Source organism: Psilocybe cubensis, chromosome 7 (genome assembly GCF_017499595.1).
Source record: "Psilocybe cubensis strain MGC-MH-2018 chromosome 7, whole genome shotgun sequence".
NCBI lineage: Eukaryota > Fungi > Basidiomycota > Agaricomycetes > Agaricales > Agrocybaceae > Psilocybe > Psilocybe cubensis.
Window position 1 is genome coordinate 3,171,432 of NC_063005.1, and position 17,367 is coordinate 3,188,798.

General features: G+C 45.2%; 7 protein-coding genes across 7 annotated transcripts; 3 read left to right on the plus strand and 4 right to left on the minus strand.

Moving 5' to 3' along the window:
- Positions 1-152: 152 nt before the first annotated feature.
- JR316_0008500 (60S ribosomal protein L37A) lies at positions 153-686 on the minus strand (the record flags this gene model as incomplete). The annotated part of the gene is made up of 4 exons (XM_047894214.1): positions 153-201; positions 257-395; positions 597-612; positions 669-686. 4 exons carry the CDS (start codon positions 684-686, stop codon positions 153-155), a joined length of 222 nt encoding a protein of 73 aa, XP_047747529.1.
- Positions 687-2,122: 1,436 nt separating this feature from the next.
- JR316_0008501 (uncharacterized protein) lies at positions 2,123-4,046 on the plus strand (the record flags this gene model as incomplete). Its single annotated transcript, XM_047894215.1, has 11 exons — positions 2,123-2,212; positions 2,270-2,372; positions 2,433-2,574; positions 2,764-2,859; positions 2,917-2,993; positions 3,043-3,068; positions 3,129-3,172; positions 3,298-3,552; positions 3,604-3,720; positions 3,783-3,861; positions 3,909-4,046. The coding sequence occupies 11 exons, from the start codon at positions 2,123-2,125 to the stop codon at positions 4,044-4,046; spliced, it is 1,167 nt and encodes a 388-aa protein (XP_047747530.1).
- Positions 4,047-4,734: 688 nt separating this feature from the next.
- Positions 4,735-5,288, minus strand: JR316_0008502 (Zinc finger protein 593; the record flags this gene model as incomplete). The annotated part of the gene is made up of 4 exons (XM_047894216.1): positions 4,735-4,927; positions 4,982-5,061; positions 5,119-5,169; positions 5,220-5,288. 4 exons carry the CDS (start codon positions 5,286-5,288, stop codon positions 4,735-4,737), a joined length of 393 nt encoding a protein of 130 aa, XP_047747531.1.
- An 809-nt stretch (positions 5,289-6,097) lies between these two features.
- On the plus strand, positions 6,098-8,605 carry JR316_0008503 (DNA-(apurinic or apyrimidinic site) endonuclease 2; the record flags this gene model as incomplete). The annotated part of the gene is made up of 3 exons (XM_047894217.1): positions 6,098-6,809; positions 6,873-8,340; positions 8,425-8,605. The coding sequence occupies 3 exons, from the start codon at positions 6,098-6,100 to the stop codon at positions 8,603-8,605; spliced, it is 2,361 nt and encodes a 786-aa protein (XP_047747532.1).
- A 345-nt stretch (positions 8,606-8,950) lies between these two features.
- JR316_0008504 (Signal peptidase complex catalytic subunit SEC11) lies at positions 8,951-9,768 on the plus strand (the record flags this gene model as incomplete). Its single annotated transcript, XM_047894218.1, has 5 exons — positions 8,951-8,968; positions 9,018-9,127; positions 9,191-9,553; positions 9,617-9,653; positions 9,706-9,768. The coding sequence occupies 5 exons, from the start codon at positions 8,951-8,953 to the stop codon at positions 9,766-9,768; spliced, it is 591 nt and encodes a 196-aa protein (XP_047747533.1).
- A 169-nt stretch (positions 9,769-9,937) lies between these two features.
- Positions 9,938-11,728, minus strand: JR316_0008505 (uncharacterized protein; the record flags this gene model as incomplete). Its single annotated transcript, XM_047894219.1, has 4 exons — positions 9,938-10,237; positions 10,305-11,187; positions 11,247-11,614; positions 11,675-11,728. 4 exons carry the CDS (start codon positions 11,726-11,728, stop codon positions 9,938-9,940), a joined length of 1,605 nt encoding a protein of 534 aa, XP_047747534.1.
- An 824-nt stretch (positions 11,729-12,552) lies between these two features.
- JR316_0008506 (ATP-dependent DNA helicase PIF1) lies at positions 12,553-17,174 on the minus strand (the record flags this gene model as incomplete). Its single annotated transcript, XM_047894220.1, has 9 exons — positions 12,553-12,580; positions 12,636-12,721; positions 12,779-13,610; positions 13,664-13,898; positions 14,016-14,088; positions 14,394-14,985; positions 15,091-15,400; positions 15,617-16,817; positions 17,055-17,174. The coding sequence occupies 9 exons, from the start codon at positions 17,172-17,174 to the stop codon at positions 12,553-12,555; spliced, it is 3,477 nt and encodes a 1,158-aa protein (XP_047747535.1).
- Between the last annotated feature and the right edge of the window lie 193 nt (positions 17,175-17,367).

Sequence of the window (17,367 nt, forward strand, 5' to 3'; positions counted from 1 at the left end):
GCGTAAACCACCAGAGCATAAATCATGGTTTATTTTGGAATGTTGCGAAATGAAGTAGAAAGGGCCTAGAGTCGCATAATAACAGTGACATGTTCAGGAGGATTGGTAGGTGACATGTTTCTGCGAAGGGGGTGAAAGAGTCGTGTACACGATTATGCGTCAGTCTTAGCGGTGACCCTCTTCTTGGCTACAGTGTTCTCTCTGTAACAGGCATATATTAGGTTGAAGATAATGGGATAAAATAAATATTGCATACCTGAAGCCATTCTTGAAGCGTCTTGAGACGTCCTTCAAGTACCTCATCCTTCCGGTACCGGTGGTCTTTCTGCGCTTGGCCTTTTGACCCCACTCATAAGATCTGATCTTAGCAGAAGGGTATCCGCATGAGGCGCAAGCTGAGAACACCAGAATCAGAAATGTTGTAAAATCGACGAAAATTAACCCATACTTTTGTGTTGCCTGTGGAAGGCACGGTTGCCGCAACGCCTGCAAAGGGTGTGGGACTTGGTGTGTCTCTTACTATAGAGCGACGAGGGCGAGAAAGGTGCATGCGGTGAGTTCTTCAAACATTTTGACGCAGAGTAGAAGTAACATACCCGAAGGACGAGGTACCTAGACAACGCGAATTAAGTTACCAGTACAGTTTAAACACTTCAGATGGAACGCACCTTTCGTCTAAACGACATAACCACAGAACAAACGAAACAAAGTCAGCAACAATTCAACCATCCATTCCAGCAGAAGAAAGCGAAGTAAAGCATTGTCCCGGAAGTCTTCAGTCGAGCAGCAGTTCAGTCCCACAATCCCAATCGCCCAAAACTTGTTCATCATCACAACTCCATCCAAACTCATCCAACCGCATCCATCCCTTCCTGCCCTCCCATCCCGCTGAATCTGCCTTCGTGGATTCCGTGGACGCATGTCTGTCGCCTGGAGGAGCAAGGACTCACCATCTCGTCGTGTGCTTGAGGATCTTGGGGTTGAGGGGGTCGATGGTCGCTGGGCGCGGGTCTTTCGTTGGGTATGCACGGATGATTTTGGGCCGTGGGAATATATTTCCGTAATCAGATAATTTGGGCCTTTTTTCATAAATAACTATATCTGGAAATTTAAAGGACCAATTGGCACTGGTCTGCAGCCCTAAAGAGGAGGTACGCGGCAGCAAGGAACGCCTGGAGCTTCCCTCTGTTCCGCGTATCCCTTACGCAGCACGCAGTTGTGCCACTGTGAAGCTAAGTCCCACATAGGCTCGCTGGTTAGCATGCAAAAGGGCATAGTTTCCTCGCCAGGCACCCCCATCCTTCCACAGGCCATCACCCACAAACCACTTGCTGACTGACTAGGCACAGATCAATTCGCAGAGGTATTTTCTACTTACATGGGGACGCTATCATAAATCGCAAGGGTATGAAAAACAAAAGAGCAAACTCAGAAATAATTCTTCATGATGCAAAAACCATCTGATCCTCTCGTACCTGTTATATGTACTACGCGCGGGCCACTTTTCAACCTCTAACAACACCAGGGGGCTATCCAACAACTTCTTGGTGCGCACACTTAACGGCTTCACTGGAACCTAACTCATTATAAACACTTGCAGGACTGTTACAACTAAAGTACTAATCTCATACCATCCCTTGGGCGCATGATGCTGGATCTATGGCTGTAGCCTTCCTTTCTGCTTCGCATTCTTGATCAGGTGTACCTCAGTCAAAGAATATCGCGTTCTTTGGATATTCTTTCCCTTCAAATCGCATGTATTTTGCGAATTCTCCGTGTCCGATTCACAAAATTAGACACAAACAGGACACCAGACCGGCCAGCGCTCAGTGCGAACGTGAAACCATGTGCTGCCTTGGAAACTGCTCCATGAATAACCTGGCTGTTCAGGCTGATGACCTCGAACGAGCCATATACTGTGACACCCTTGTTTGGTACCTTTCTAGCGTGTATGTTGGCGTTTCAAAGGTGACGTATTTCTTTGGCTTATTTATTTGTATTCCTTCTGGGCGGTTCTGTCAACATATAAAAGGGTTTATGTGCTCGATTGGCCTCGCCTCCAACAGTTTCCTATACGTTTGTAATCGCCTTAGAGTCTGGCAACACCATTTTACAGGAATCTATGTTTGCTGCACTCCTGCCACATGTTATAGTCATTGCCCTTTGCGGCATGTCTGTCGCACAGGACTTGGGGGTACCTCTTAGCTGGAGGGTACGTTAAAGCTTGGATAATCCTTTCAGGCGCAATAAACATCGTCGTGTGATATAGAAATTCAACAACTCAAGACCGACATCGGAACGGATTTCCATATCACAGAACGCAATCAACACCATTCTTCCGCAGCTCGATTCCTCTACTGGACAGTTCAATGGTACATTCCTGATCACCTTTGGTCATGCAGGTGTGATGATATCAATGTGCAATAATACAGGAATAGGCTACTGGCAGGCCGCCAACGTGTTCTCGGCCATGGCACTGCAAGACCAAGTTGCAAAGACGACGACTAATAAAAATATTGTTGTCAATAATCTGAAGCTCGTTTTTGGTCTGTTCAAGAATTACGATCAGTTTGGGTAAGACCTCCGTTTGGCATAGTTCTGTCAAATTGAACTAACACGTTTCATTGCTAGGGTGTGTCTTTATTGCTGTGCCCTTTTGCATCCAATAATGATATCTTTATCATCGAATCATTAGTTCAACGACGACGCTCTGTGAGAAAGCCCAATTTTTGTGCTGTACCCGCCGTACTGATAGGCAATTAGGTGGTGGGCACAAGCGGCGCACTACGCTTTCAAGTCGTACGGAGACACTGAGCTCTTAAATAACTCTATCGCGACTTGGAATTCTGTTTCCAATTAGTCAGTCTTGCAACCATAAATGTGGCATTATATGCGTTAATTGGATGCTTCCCTAAGCATGATAACCCCAGCCCAAGCACAGGCCGGAAAGACGCCTTTCAAGAGCTTTGCGCTTGCCGGGACTTGTGATGGAGGTGAGTATACTTTTTTGCCATTTGCCATTTGCCATTAATTAGCATTTAGTTACCATGGCCGGTGGGGTGTTCTGGGTGCGTAATCAAAGGCATTGGCAATGGTGATTAATTTAATTAACGTTTACGACCTCTTAGCGCCCGACAACGGATGATACGGCTATCAACTCTATAACCACTGGGTAAGCGCTTTATTTCACTACATCGTCCGGAATGATCCAACTTAAACAACAATTGTTTGATAGACTTTTCCTAACGTACGTATCGCCACAAATGCGTAACCAACATAGCGCTAATCATCAGACAGACTTTCGTCTTATTTGTATGAAACCACTCGCGATACTAAATACCTCTCCGCCGCCACCATGGCCGCGAACTGGATCAAAGCACATAACATCGCCACATCTTCTGCATCGAATCCCGGCATCCTCTTGGACACAGAAGACGGAGACAACTGCTCTCGATCTCCCGCAAGCTGGCTGTTCACATACAACAGCGGAAAGTTTCTCGAAGGCTTGAGTGTGCTTGCGAATGTTACGGGGGACAGTCAATGGGAGCAACTGTACGTGTCTCACCGTGTTTTTTCTAACTGCTGCATGTAACGGTCATGCAGAATGCTGACGACCGCTGCGGCTGCTATAAAAAATGCACCGTGGCAGGGCTCCAATGGAATTATCATCGAAGGAGCAGATACGGATAGTAACAACGATGGAGTTGGGTTTAAAGGCACGTATAGACTACACCCACCTTAATTTTCTTTACACATGACCTCTTTCCAGCCATCTTCATTAGAGGACTACTTGAAGTCTTCAGAAGGACCCCGCAGAATTCTGCCCTCAGGATTTTGATCCACAGCTATGTCGACGTGCAGGTACGTGTCGGTCCCTCGGAAACATAGTAAACTAATCTGTTCATCAGTACAATGCCTTACTGGATCTTGCGAGCTCTGGGAACGACTATTCGGCAAATTGGCTTGGCCCACAGCCTAGTGGGTTTACGACTTGGGGTCAGCTTGCTGCCCTTGATGTATTGGTCGCCGCTGTAGAGGCTAACTGAGGGTTACTTGGTTCGTGGATAATGCATTTCGACACAGAAATAATTGTATTCCTGTACATTCGCCTGTTAGGAAATCACATTGCCCTAAATTCAGACATTTGAGTAAACTGTTGTAACAGATTTAGTACTCAAGTCTCGAGATCGATTGAACTGTGAGATTGGAGTGGAAACATCAGTTGCTATCAGACTGGAATTTGAAGACAACAGTAGGAATTGAACGTTGTGATATGGGTCAGTTTGGCAATGGTCGACAGGACGATGATCAGGCGATTGCAGCAGGTTTCAGGGTTGCAAAGCTAGGACTGTATATTCATCGGGAGACAATTGGGACAGGGAATGTGGCCAACGCCCATTTCAGATCGCCTGACCAGCACAATTTTCTTGCGATTTCAGCATCTTTAGCAGAAGCAAGGACTGCGCCAGGGCGGCCTCCGCGAGTCTATTTTCTGGGAACGTCATCAGATGTCGTGAGGCGAGGAGCACATATACTGTTCTTCGCGCCAGCAATATGTCGGAATCGAACTCTGGAAAGGTACAGTTGGCAATGACTGTGTGGCGTGATATCAGTGAAAAACATGATTTCTCCAACTTAAAAAATAGGCGTTCATAGAGGCCCACACTTCCGAGATTAAAAAGTTAGCGTTCAAAACCAGAAAAGACATATTCCATACACATATAATACATAATCCTACGCCGTGCCCATCATATCCGTCTCCATCGTCGTCGAAGATACTGTCTGAGGCCGCCTGTTCTCTCGACCCAGCCCAGCTGCACGTTCCGACTCCTCGATCGTGTATGCAGGTTCACGAAGCTGCTTGAGCCGTCTTTTGTGCACTTTGCTACGCCAGTGGGATTGAAGAGCAGCATCTGTCTCGAAGTATCTAGGAACAACAAAGTTGAAGAGGCTAATGGAATTGCGCTACAGAATGACTCACTTTGCACATTCGACGCAGTAGTGTTGAGCAAGACCAGGTTTTTCGTAATCAATCGCTTGTGCTTCTAGAGCTGCTCTGTTCTAATACATAGAAGCATCTTTGAGTACAAAGACCCGAATCGTTTGGGAGCAACTCACTTTTGGATCCAGGTCAATAAGTTGGATCATATCCAAATCGCGAGTCCTGACCTTAACCAACATTAAAACATAAGATTGGATAAGAAAGCATATCAGCCTACTCGTGTTCTGGCACCTCTTTGAACATCTCTCCGCGCATGGTGGGCTCGAGAACGACGTAAACGACCCATTTGAGGATGAGAGTGAGGCAGGAGTGCTCAGTGAGGTACAAAGAAATTAAATTTGATAGAACCCTAATATCGGGTTCTATTGTGAATGTTATTATTGGCACGCATAACCAAACACTGCGTGGTCTGATTCAAATTGTAATGTTTTAAGTCTCCATCATCCTGGCACCATCCCGACTCCATTTAAACATATTTTCTAGTTAGACAACGCGTCCACTCTTTCAACAACCGTTGAAGGGATTTATATTCTACAGGAATGCAAAACACCTTCACAATCTATCTCTAATCCACTTAATTCCCGGCGAAAGTGTTCGAATACCACGCTCTCAGCTGCTACTACACCAAGAACTATTAGGTCGTTGGGTAACCCTGCTCTCACAAATTTACCAGAAACCAGTAGAAGACCTAGGGCATATACTCGGACTTCACACGTGGAAGATAGCTTTGAGGATTTGAATAGTTAGGACAAAATTCTGGAAGGAGCAACCTTTGAGTGAGCGCAAAGAGGCATGAATCGAGTATGCGCGTCGTAACATGGAATATCGTACGTTTTCATGCACTTTCTCTCTTTGATATCAACAGGAATGACGTCTGCGCGATGTAGAATGGTGTTCGAACGCTTCCACAATATCACCCGTGAGTATTCCGGTCGTACATCTCCTTCGCCCTTAACATGACCATTCCTCTAGATGGAATTCGTTTAAAACATTTGACGAGATATTGAACCATTTGGAGGCAGACATTATATGTTTTCAAGGTACTTAACACTATTTCGTCCCATTGCTCTTGTATATCTTACACGGTCCACAGAGATGAAAATTACCCGACAAGCCCTGCAAAAGGCCACCGCTCTCCCGCCCTCTTTCGACTCCTTTTTCTCCTTCCCGTTGCGCAAAACCGGGTACTCTGGATGTGCCGTATATACACGCCGCACCTGTGCGGTACCACTCAAAGCTGAAGAAGGCCTTACAGGCCTGTTGCAACCAAAACCGCCACTTACCTCTGAAGAGAAGGTCTCAGGCGCGGGAATGTATCCTCCAGATGTCACAATTCCCCTTAGCAATGAAGAAGGCGGAGATGAAGAAAGGAGAAAGGCAACAATAGATTACAAAACGCTTGACAGCGAGGGTCGCGCTGTCGTTCTTGACATGGGACTTTTTGTGCTCATCAATACGTACTGTCCCAACGATGGCACCGGCACAGAAGAGCGGGACATCTTCAAGATGCAGTACCATCGCATGCTGCAGACACGCATTGATTGTCTTATACGAGAAGGACGGGAGGTCATGCTAGTGGGCGATATCAATGCATGCGCGGCAATTGAGGACCACTGCGAAGGTCAGCTCATGGTGGAGAAAGGATGGGCGGAGGGGCTTGAGGGGGAGGAGGGATTTTGGGGCAAGGAAAGCCGCAGGTGGATGAGAGATTTGATATTGCAGGAGGGCGACGAATCCGGGAACAGAAAAGGCAAATTGGTAGACATCGTTCGCAAGTTTTGGCCAGATAGGAAGGGGATGTACACTTGTGCGTTCACGCTACTTTTTATTCCAATCATGGCCGCCATACTAACTTCCACTTAAAATATAGGCTGGAACACGAAGATATCTGCACGCGACAGCAACTATGGCACGCGTATTGACTTTATCCTCATCACCCCTGGCCTTGTCCCATGGATCAAAGCTGCAGACATTCAGCCAGAAATCAAAGGCAGCGATCACTGTCCGGTGTTTGTCGATTTCCACGACGAAATCATTACCACCTCTAGTCGTTTTAGCGATGGGACACCAACAACCATAAAACTTCAAGACGTTTTAGGTGCACCTCCTCTTCCGGAAACAGGCGCTCCAGCCGACCCGCCGCGTATTGCAGCCAAGTACTGGGAAGAGTACAAGCAGAAGTTACTTTCTAATTTCTTTGGGAAGAAGGTGCCTGGTGTGCCTACAACCACTGCGACACAGAAATCTACGAAAGCTCTTTTTACGCCGAAGGCTTCAGCCAGTCCCGCATCTGCTTCTCAGGATACTGATGTTGAAATGTCAGCAATGGATTGTGCTTCACCTGCATCGAGATCCAGAAAATCATCATTAACGACAACAGTTAAACCAAGACCACCGCCCAAAGCAACGAACAATAAGTCAAACTTAAACACGACTTCGCCTGCCGTATCTCAGTGTCCAAACGATGTTCATGACCTTACTCAGAAAGATAAAGCAGAAACTGCTACAGATGCACCCATGATTGGGACGTCTCAAGTATCAACAAACAGTGAAACAGATTCTCAAAGTCGAGAACAGTTACTCTCTCCACCACCGACGCTAGATCACTCAGCCTCTTCCTCATCGGACACAGCAAAATCTGCAGTTGCTCCAGAAGAACCTCAGAAGATGTCAAAACGTAGAAGAGACCTCGCCGCCATCATCGCTCCTGTCAAGAAAGCAAAAATCTCCAAGTCGTCTTCCTCCAAATCTTCTTCTTCGTTTCTGTCAGAAATGAAGCCAGACTCAACAAAGGGGGGGAAGTCGGTGAAAGGAAAAGAGAAAGAGAAGGCCAAACAGCTCAAAGGGAAGGAGAAAGTACCCATAGATTCCGAGACCAACTCTCAGGGTGTTTCCTTATCATCCGACGCTGAAGATATGAACCCCCCAGTAGACATCTCCGCCACACCAGACACGGATACGAAAGCGGCAGCGAGCATGGACGTGGATGAAGATGCCGATTACCGTTTTGCTCTGCAATTGGCGCAGTCCGAAGGCAATATTGCGCCAGATGACCCATCCTCAGAGCAAAGTCAAGGCGAAGGATCATCCGTCTCTGAGAGGTATAAAAAGGGACGAATGAGATCGCCGATTCGCCTACCTTCACCACCAAGTACCAATGGAAACGGAAAGGCGAAGAGCGTAAGAAAAGACAAGGAACAAAACTTTAAACAGGCGTGGAATACCCTCCTTGCGCCTATACAGGCTCCTCTTTGCGTTGTCCATCAAGAACCTACCAAGGAGTACACCGTGAATAAGCCCGGGCCAAACAAAGGGAAGAAGTTTTTCACGTGCTCTCGGTATGTTAGATTATACTTTGCCGCCGATATTTTCTTTTGCTAGGTCTCTCAATTGTTGATGCTGAACTGTCATTCCTCTTGCAGCTCTGTCGGACCAGGATATGACAAGGGCTATTCTGAACGACCACGGGATCAAGTCGATCCACAATACAAGTGCAATTTCTTCAAATGGTCGAGCGAGGTCAGAAAAGAGATGTCGAGAAACGCACAGTCCAACTCGCCTTCGAAATCGAATGGAAACGGGTCCTTCGATGCACAATCTTAATTCGAGGAATTCAAATTTTGGAAAATATCTGTAATTTATTTATACCAAATGTAAGTGATTCAGCATTCTTCTGCGCATTTCAGGCTTCCCTGGTCTCTTTCTTGTGGTGTGCATCGGACTCAGAAACTCACTAAAATAAAATGTTGTATCCCCCCCAGATTTATCACGTGATCGCGTATACTACCCTGAGTGTAGCTACGTGTTCGCGTATCGTGTCAGTCCAGGTGTCTCCCAAGATGAGAACGACGGCACGGGTGTTATAAACGGCATAGAATCTGGCCTCGCACTGCTTCCCTCTCTCCCCAACCGTTTGAATAATATTTGCCTTTGGAAATCTTTCCAATCATGCCTACTTTGCGCCAGGTGCGTGCCCCTTTTTAGCGTCTCGTACCCGTTCTAATCATGTGGCTAGATCCTGCTTAAGGGCCTTTCATTTCTTACCTCGTTAATATCCGTTCTGGTACTCTATAAAGGAATTGGTGTCTTAGCAAACACGCAATCCCCTCTGGTTGTCGTGCTAAGGTGCATTACATATTTTAATCACACTTTCTTTAAACTTATGAATACCTGCTCTTAAACGTCCAGTGGCTCCATGGCACCGGCTTTCCATAGAGGAGATATTTTATTTTTGACTAATCCTCGTACTATCCAGTACAAGACCGGTGATATTGTGGTGTACAGTGTTCCTGGCGCAGAAATACCCATTGTCCATCGTGTAATGCAGGCTCTTGATATTGAAAGGGAATATGACGACGCTCGATATCCTCTCGATGGTGATGTGAAGTGGTTTGTTCAGCCACAATACAAGACATGGCAAGCGGAAAGTGAAGGCGATGCGCGGGACCAACTTCTCTTGACCAAGGGAGACAATAATGATGTTGATGATATTGAGTTGTATAATGGGCTCGATGGACTTCAGCGTAAACATATCATTGGGAAAGTCCGTTGGTAAGCACTTGATTTTATTTCTTGCAATGTAAAAATCCCGTAGTCATATTTCCTCGTATACAGGTTCCTCCCGTACGTTGGATATGCCTCCATCATCATGGTCGGTTTGTTTCCGAGGTCTCTTCGACTATCATCCTTACTTTGATTTTCAGAATGAAATGCCGCTTGTCAAATACGGTTTCTTTGCTATACTTGGACTTGTTTCTATTTTGTAACACGTTGTTTGATTTGATGTTCTATAATACATTGTGTTGTAAATATACTGTCCGTCGCTATGCTTTGTGTCTTTGATTTGGACTTTTGGGTTGAGGATTCTACAATATACATTCCGTTGTTTTTGAGTTGGTTTAGGGTATTTAAAGGGTGTTCCGCAAGGATAAAGGCCTACAACTCTAGATGACTACCTTGACTCATCGAAGAGCGATACCACAATCCATCTCCTGCTTGCTTATCCGACCTAGCGACATAGTCCCTTGCAGGCGTTGTAATAATCTTTGAAACACCGACGCTGTCGAGAGGACCGAACGTCGTGACACTTTGGGAGATCTCCTTATTGACGCGGTAAATGTGACCAATGGATGGATTGCTGCCCGAACGACCGCCACGATTGCTTTCCGAATCGGCAGAGGAAATAGAGAGTTGAGATAGATTAGGTAGATCTTCAGCGACTTCAAGCAACGTCCACTGAAAAAAGAACATAATCAGCAAGCCGTAAAACTTGGACAATTTGATTTGGATTCAAAAAACTCACGACAACATCTTGTTTCTTGGCTCGATTTATATCCTCGGAGTTGATGTGAATTTTGAGGTTCGACAGTTTAGTGCATTGGAGGAGGCTGGAGGAGTTGTGTTTCCCAAAACACCATTTCCCTTCGTAAACGGGGCACACATCAAGACTGACCAAGGTGCCTGCATGCTTTGGAAGGACATCTCTGTAGAACTTCATGGCAAGGGCATCGGACTTCTTAGCACTGTGGGCGGTCGCGGAGGTCAGGGTGAGCTTTTGAAGCCCGGAATAGGAGGAAAGGTAGTCAAGAAGCGCGTCGTTGACTTCGTCTGTTGTTAATTCCTTCAGACAAATCCGTTCCTCTCTTAGGGTATCCCAAATCTCTTCCGTGGAGGAGCTGAAGGCTGCTGTGCGTCGAAGAAGTTCTTCATGTGCTGAGTCGTCGAGGTCCGATGGCGAAAATGTGCGAGTGTCGAGATTGACATGAAGAGATAGTGAAACTAGACTGCGAAGATGGGGTAAGGTGATATCGTCGAGGCGTATACACCACCCGCGTAACGTCAGGTGGCTGAGGTTCAGAGGTGAAGCTGGCGGAACTGCTCCAAGAAGATCGTGAAGAGTCGATATATCACTGTCGTCTGATCGATAGTTGTGGCCGACATCCAAATGCGTAAGGCGAGGAGAGTTGGAGATAAGAGTGCGAAGGCCTGAGACGACATCTCTTCGATAATGAAGACAAGAGCCAGTGATGGTGATTTTGCGGAGATCGGTCAACTGCTCCAGCTTCAGGGACGATGCTGTACCACCTCCTAATGATATCCGGAGTTCGGATAGGGCAGGAAGGGAGACTAGGGAATCCATCACGACGATCTGAACCCATTCAGGATCATGCATCCCAACGTGCCACCTAGATGATAGATAATATATTAGACACTGGTCCAACATAATATACTTGCACCGGCTCACCAAACTTCTTGGACCTTTCGCAATGAGCAAATAGCTTGACCGAGATGTGCGAGTAGCCCCTTGTTGACTGAATGCGCCTCTGCGAGCGGCCCTCGACTACGAGACCGTGAATTACGATTGCGTTCTACAGACCGCGATCTTGAACGCGCCCCAAGATGTGAATCTGGACTGAAACCTCGAATTTCTAACGATCGAGCATGAATGCGAGCAGTCGTTGTGCGCGAAGCCAGGGCCTCCAGCTGTTCGCAAATCAAATCGGGTTGGTAGTTGCTGTACTTCAAGACAATGTTGGAGAATAGCTGATGCTCAACGATCTCATTGAGATATCTGCACACTCTGCGCACGGTTTTCTTGTGTGTTCCACCGAGCTGCCATGAAGGAGATGTGTCAGTTTGAGAAAATGACGAGACAACACATTAATATCTCACGTATTCGGTGATTTTTTCGATGATTTCTGGAGGAAGGGAAAGAAGTTCGAGCATGAGGGTATGTGGAGTGAGAGGCGAAACATACGTCTTATGAATGCATATTTATTAGGACAACGGACCATGGACAGGATTTTGAGCCGCCAAGCCAGGGCTCATCTTGCGACATGATGACTCCGTGCAGAGAAATTTGTGAGCAAATACTCTCAGGTGGTCATTGGTCCCAATTCAAGTTCCTTCCGCCCAGTTTAATCCAATGCCCCACACCGGGTCAAACGTTCAAACGTGGTTGCCGTTGCACCTCAAACAAGCGAGTACAACCGACAATTGACACGATTTCGCATAATAAAGGTGGCATTCCGCTTCATTAAGAGTAATGTTCAGGCAAAAAGTCAGCAGTTGTGTAGAACTTGGGGTCTTTTGGAGTTTGTATAAGGCCTATTTGGGTAAGATGCTCCTAGCCGGCTCTACTTTATTTCTGTCACGGAGATGTTTTGGAAATCCAAGGCGAAACGTTTCCGAATTGGGGATTCTAGGAAACACGTGAGTTTTTGCATCCGTTGGCATTGGGTACCGCCCCAGGGCCCCAAGCCTTCGATATGCCGACGCTCGTTAACTTCCAACGACCTTCTTGCGACTTCTATTATTCAGAACAGGTGTACTTTTGTTAGAACGTTTTAGAACTCCAATGTGTACTTGATCTAGACTCTAAAACATACTTTTAGGCCGATAGAGCCCGATGCTTTCATCCCCAAATTCACAATCAATATTCTCTCTTATGATGAGGGCACTAGAACGCATATGATGTAAGTCTTTATCGTCTAGGCCTTTGTTAGGAGTGTTTAGGTCACATGAATCATTCAGCAAAGGACTTACAGCTCTTAGGGTTCCCGCACGAAGTCCCTCAGACTAATTCAGCCAAAGTTCAGCACGACGAACGTTGAAAAAGTTCATTGTGATTCACTATCCTATTTGAGGTACGAACGAAACGTTCTTCTTATCCAAAATCTGTAATTTTGGAAGTTGTGCAACAGTTTGGGCAAGTAAATCCTTCAAAGCGATGAGTTAGGGCTTATAGATGAGGGAAAAAGTAAAGTTAATAAATACCAAAGTGCCTTTGCTATGGTTCTGAACGATATCAACAATCGAGACTGTAAGCTCTTCGAGATGTTTGCATTGCGAAATCGCTCCTGCATTATGCCTGCCAAAACACCACGCTCCAAGAGATATCGTCACCAAATTCAAAACTTTCAAGGTACGGGCAACTTTGGGAAGTACTTCATCAAAGAATCTATTGGCGACGGACTCATCAGAGTGGCTCCACAACCTCGCGCTGTTATCGAATATGATCTGTTCAATCCCATCATATGAAACCAGATAGTCGAGCAACGAATCATCAACTTCAGTGAGGTTCACGTCTATTTTGGTCAGATAGATGGACTCATTCTTCAAAGTTTCCCAGATCTGAAAAAGGTGAGAGCCATGAGTCGACGTCGTAAGATTGAAATGAATCGATAGGGATTTCAGTGAGCGCAGGTGATATAGAGTTTCAGCATCCAACAGGGTTCTCATACAACGCAGACGGAGACTTTCAAGGGGAAGTGGTGGAATAGTTGTATCTTTAGGAAGGATGTCGTGGAGAGACGGCGCTGCCACCGTGGCGGCGTAGTATCCCGAATCGATATCCAAGTAGGTCATAGCCGGACTTTGCGACACGACCTTTTCCACCGCAGACGCAACTGCAGCAGCATGGTGACCCGTCAAGAAGATGTTCGTAAGACGTAAAGAGTGTCTTCCTCCAATCAAACCCAGTTGAGCGGGGAAAAAAGCCGAACACCCGCCACTGCAATCAAAGGAAGCTTCGATACGAGGGTTGAGGCCTATTTGGTCCATAATGGCCTCGACACTCGACTTGGAATCGCCAGGACAGGTGTACCATCTATGGTCACTGTTAATGTTCCTTTGGCATAGGTGGACAGCGGATGGACTTACGAGAGGGAACGAACGTTTGACAGCAACGACATAACAGTAGGAAACAAGACAGTAAACCGGTTCTCTTCGTCTAAGCCGGTAGATACGCCATAGTACGAGTTGTAGATTATCACGTCTCGTGCATGCTTGACTATTCTTGTCGGCTGTGAAGCAATCGATGAGAGCTGATGATATGTCTTTTCAAAGGACACCGTGTTGATGTCAATGAAAAGCTTAGCAAGAACCAATGCTTCAACTGAGCATGAGATGTACTGGGAAACTAGGCTGAGAGATCGATTATCATTTGTATCTAGCTTCAATGCCAGATAGATGCATCAGTCGTTGGCATGATAGATTGTAAAAGTATGCGCACCTGCAGACCTATCTCGTATATGGTTTCTGGAGGTAACGACAGAATAGTGGTTGGCATAAGCAGAAGGTGCCCCCTATACCGAACTGTGGTAGTAATTGATAAGTGCCTGGACTCTTTAAGTCCAGGTTTAGGGTGGTAGCATTTTTCTATAAAAGGAAATAGGTGGTCTCGTTCGGTCTAGATTGGTCTAGATTGTTCGACGTCGGACTTCGCTATGTTGTCCAGTCTGTTTAACTCGTTGCGCAGTTCTTCAGGTAACCGATTGTATATTTTATTCTCAGGGAACCATCGTAGAACTAGTAATCCAGATATGGATTTTACTCTGGAGAGCATTACATATGCACCTTGACCTCTTGCCGTTAATAAATCAACAATTACCCTATCAAGTGTGCGACCTTGTCCTTTATAGTCTGTGTACGCATACGCTGGTATTAGTGGGACTTGTTTCCGTGTAAAGCTGTCAAACAATTTGATATGCTTTTGGTATTTAACATCTATTGAAGTCGAAGAAGGGAAAATTGGAACAACATCTTTTTCTAGCCCGTCTACTTGTATTCCACAACCTTTGACGTGTACATACACAGCTTTGCAGTATCGACGGTATTTCTCGTCCACTTCATATTTTATGTCTGTGACTATACCCTCAGTGCCATTGACTATTTTATCATCGAATGCAATGTTTTCTGTTATCATTACTTTCATTCCAATGAAAAGAGGTAGTTTTCCAAGGGCGTCGTTTGTTTTTGTTGAAGGTAGTCTCCATAATATCTGTTGGAACTCACCTGTAATCCTTTTTTTGTGTCTCTCATCTCGTGAATAGTATATATGTGGTGATATATTTGCTTTTGTTGAATGGTACTTGATTAGCTTGGCATTCAGGATGTCTCGTACGGCCTTGTTGCCTACAATGATAGGTGCATCTCTGAACAATGCTAGTGTTTTTGGATTAGAAGCCTGTTTCTGGATAAGTCTGTTATATATATAATGGTAATCTGACTGTTCATTGTCACTTTTAATATTGTTAATATTACTTCTGCAGAGGCCCAATCTTAGTCTATCAAGAAAAAGGGCATACTTTATGTCTCTTGCGTGTCTTTCGTTTTTGACTAGTTGTATCACTGTTTTTACTTGTCTCCATAGAAATGCGCCATTTAGTTGTGATGGTCCTGACACGTTCCGAGCTTCTGCAAAAGACGGGTTCTTCACCAATTCATTTGCATATAATGGCTTTTGTAGAGGGGGTTTTAGTTGTGCGCAGTCGCCCATAAATATTACATTAATTCCTCCGAATGGTTTATTGCTGTTAACGACGTCATCTCCTTTCCCTTGCCTAATTCTGATAGAGATTTCACTGAGGAATTTTGCGCTTATCATTGAGGTCTCGTCTATTATTAAAGTTTTTATGTATTTCCAAATTTGAATTAGTTTAAGTTTATTGGGTTTTGCTTGTGACTGATTTGCATGAGATACTATCAGTGAGTGTAGTGTTTGTCCTCCGATCAGCACTGCCGCTATTCCGGTCGGTGCTCCTAATAATAACTCATTCCTGCGATGCAAGCGCTCGAATAACATAATCAGACATTTTATCAAATGGGATTTACCTGTACCGCCAACGCCTGCAATATGAATCAGCAACTGTTCCTTGTTGTCGGTTATGATATGGTTACCGATGATTCGGAACGCCTTTAGCTGTTCTGGGTTATTTAAAAGTCCCATTTCTTCTGCGATGTTGTTCATGGTGTCAGTGTCTGTTATTGAATTGTAATTATGACTTAAATCATACAAATCCTGGAGTATAGCTTGCTTGGCAATAGGTGCATAGTTCCCATTGCGATATCGTTTGGGTGGCGTAGTTATGTCGTCTGTGTCGGGTTCATGTAGCATTGCACGTTTTCTTTTTGATTTCATGATGGCGCGATGGCTTGCTAACAGATCATCCACTTCATGTGATGTTAGAGTTTGTTGGTTTACTGGAACTGATTTTTGATATTCCGTGTCCACAGCAGTTTCCGTTGTATCCAGTGGGAGACACATGTCTAGAAATCTTGAAGTTTCCTCTCCTATGTTATCTATGGAGTCGTGTAAGTTTGTTGTAAAGTCTTCGTTGGGGTTTTCAATGCATTGGAAGGGATCTGGAGAGTATACATCGTTAGGGTTGAGGGTGTCTGTATTACCTTCCGTGTCTGTTAATATTATATCCTGTACTTCATCGGACACTACATCCTCGGATGTTTTTCCACGTCTGCGCTGCCTGTGTGCGTCGCGGGCCTCGCTACATTCTGTCAAAGCTTGCATGTTCTGTATGATGCGCGTGTGTTCTAGTTTCATTGATATCTCGTAGTTATGAAATGCGTCTGTCCATGTTTCTGATGGGGTCTTTAAATCTGATATATCCCTCCACGGTTTGAAGAGGAGTAACATGTCCCTTGCCCAGTCATCTTTTAGTTGATCAGACTTCAATGGATTCGGAATAGAAGGGCCTAGTATAATTGGTATACAACTTTTTCTTCTGATTGTCATATAATGGGTGAAATACTCAGGGTGCTCGTCGTTTAAGAATGATCCTGGACGTACTGCTGTTTCAATGTGTAACATTTCTTTGGTATACCGTTGTTTGATACCCCATGCTACAAAGTCATACAAACACAAATCTATGAATTTGTCGTTCGCTGGTCTTAAACAATAGTCCAGTCGTTGGTTGGACGCCGTTATGTCTCTGTCACCCATATTTAACTCAACTGACTCTTCGTTTTCTTGTTCGTTGGTATTGCTTACGTCGTCTAATGTGCTGTTGTTGGGCGTCTGATTGGATTTAGTGTGATGAGACATGCAAAACCTTCTTATACTGTGCCATTTGAGTATAGCAAATTTGTGAGATGTGTAGTGGTCGCCTCCGCCTACTAGATAGCTCATTACTTGTGGTTGTGATATTTCCTGTCTGCCCATCATACTATTAACAGCTGTTATGATGGCACCCACTGTTTGATTGTCTGATATTTCTGATTGATTTGCGGACATTTTGCTGTACGCTTTACTTACAGCATACGACAACGCGGCCATACCTGCATGAACTGGTAGAGATGCCTTTGTTATATAATCAGTAACATAGTACAAGAACGCTTTTGCTGCATCTCCTGACCCTACGAATTTAATGTCCATGTTGCACTGCAATAAGAATGATACTATATCAGTGTGTTGCGCTAATCTTGGATGGTGTCTGCGGAGTAGTATCTCTTTTGTTATTTCGTCTAATGTAGTCTTTTCCAAGGTCTGCCCATTTATACCCATTCTGCAATTATTGTCTGATTTGGATTGACCTCGTTCAAGGTATTTCCAGCACGTTGCTTGGTGC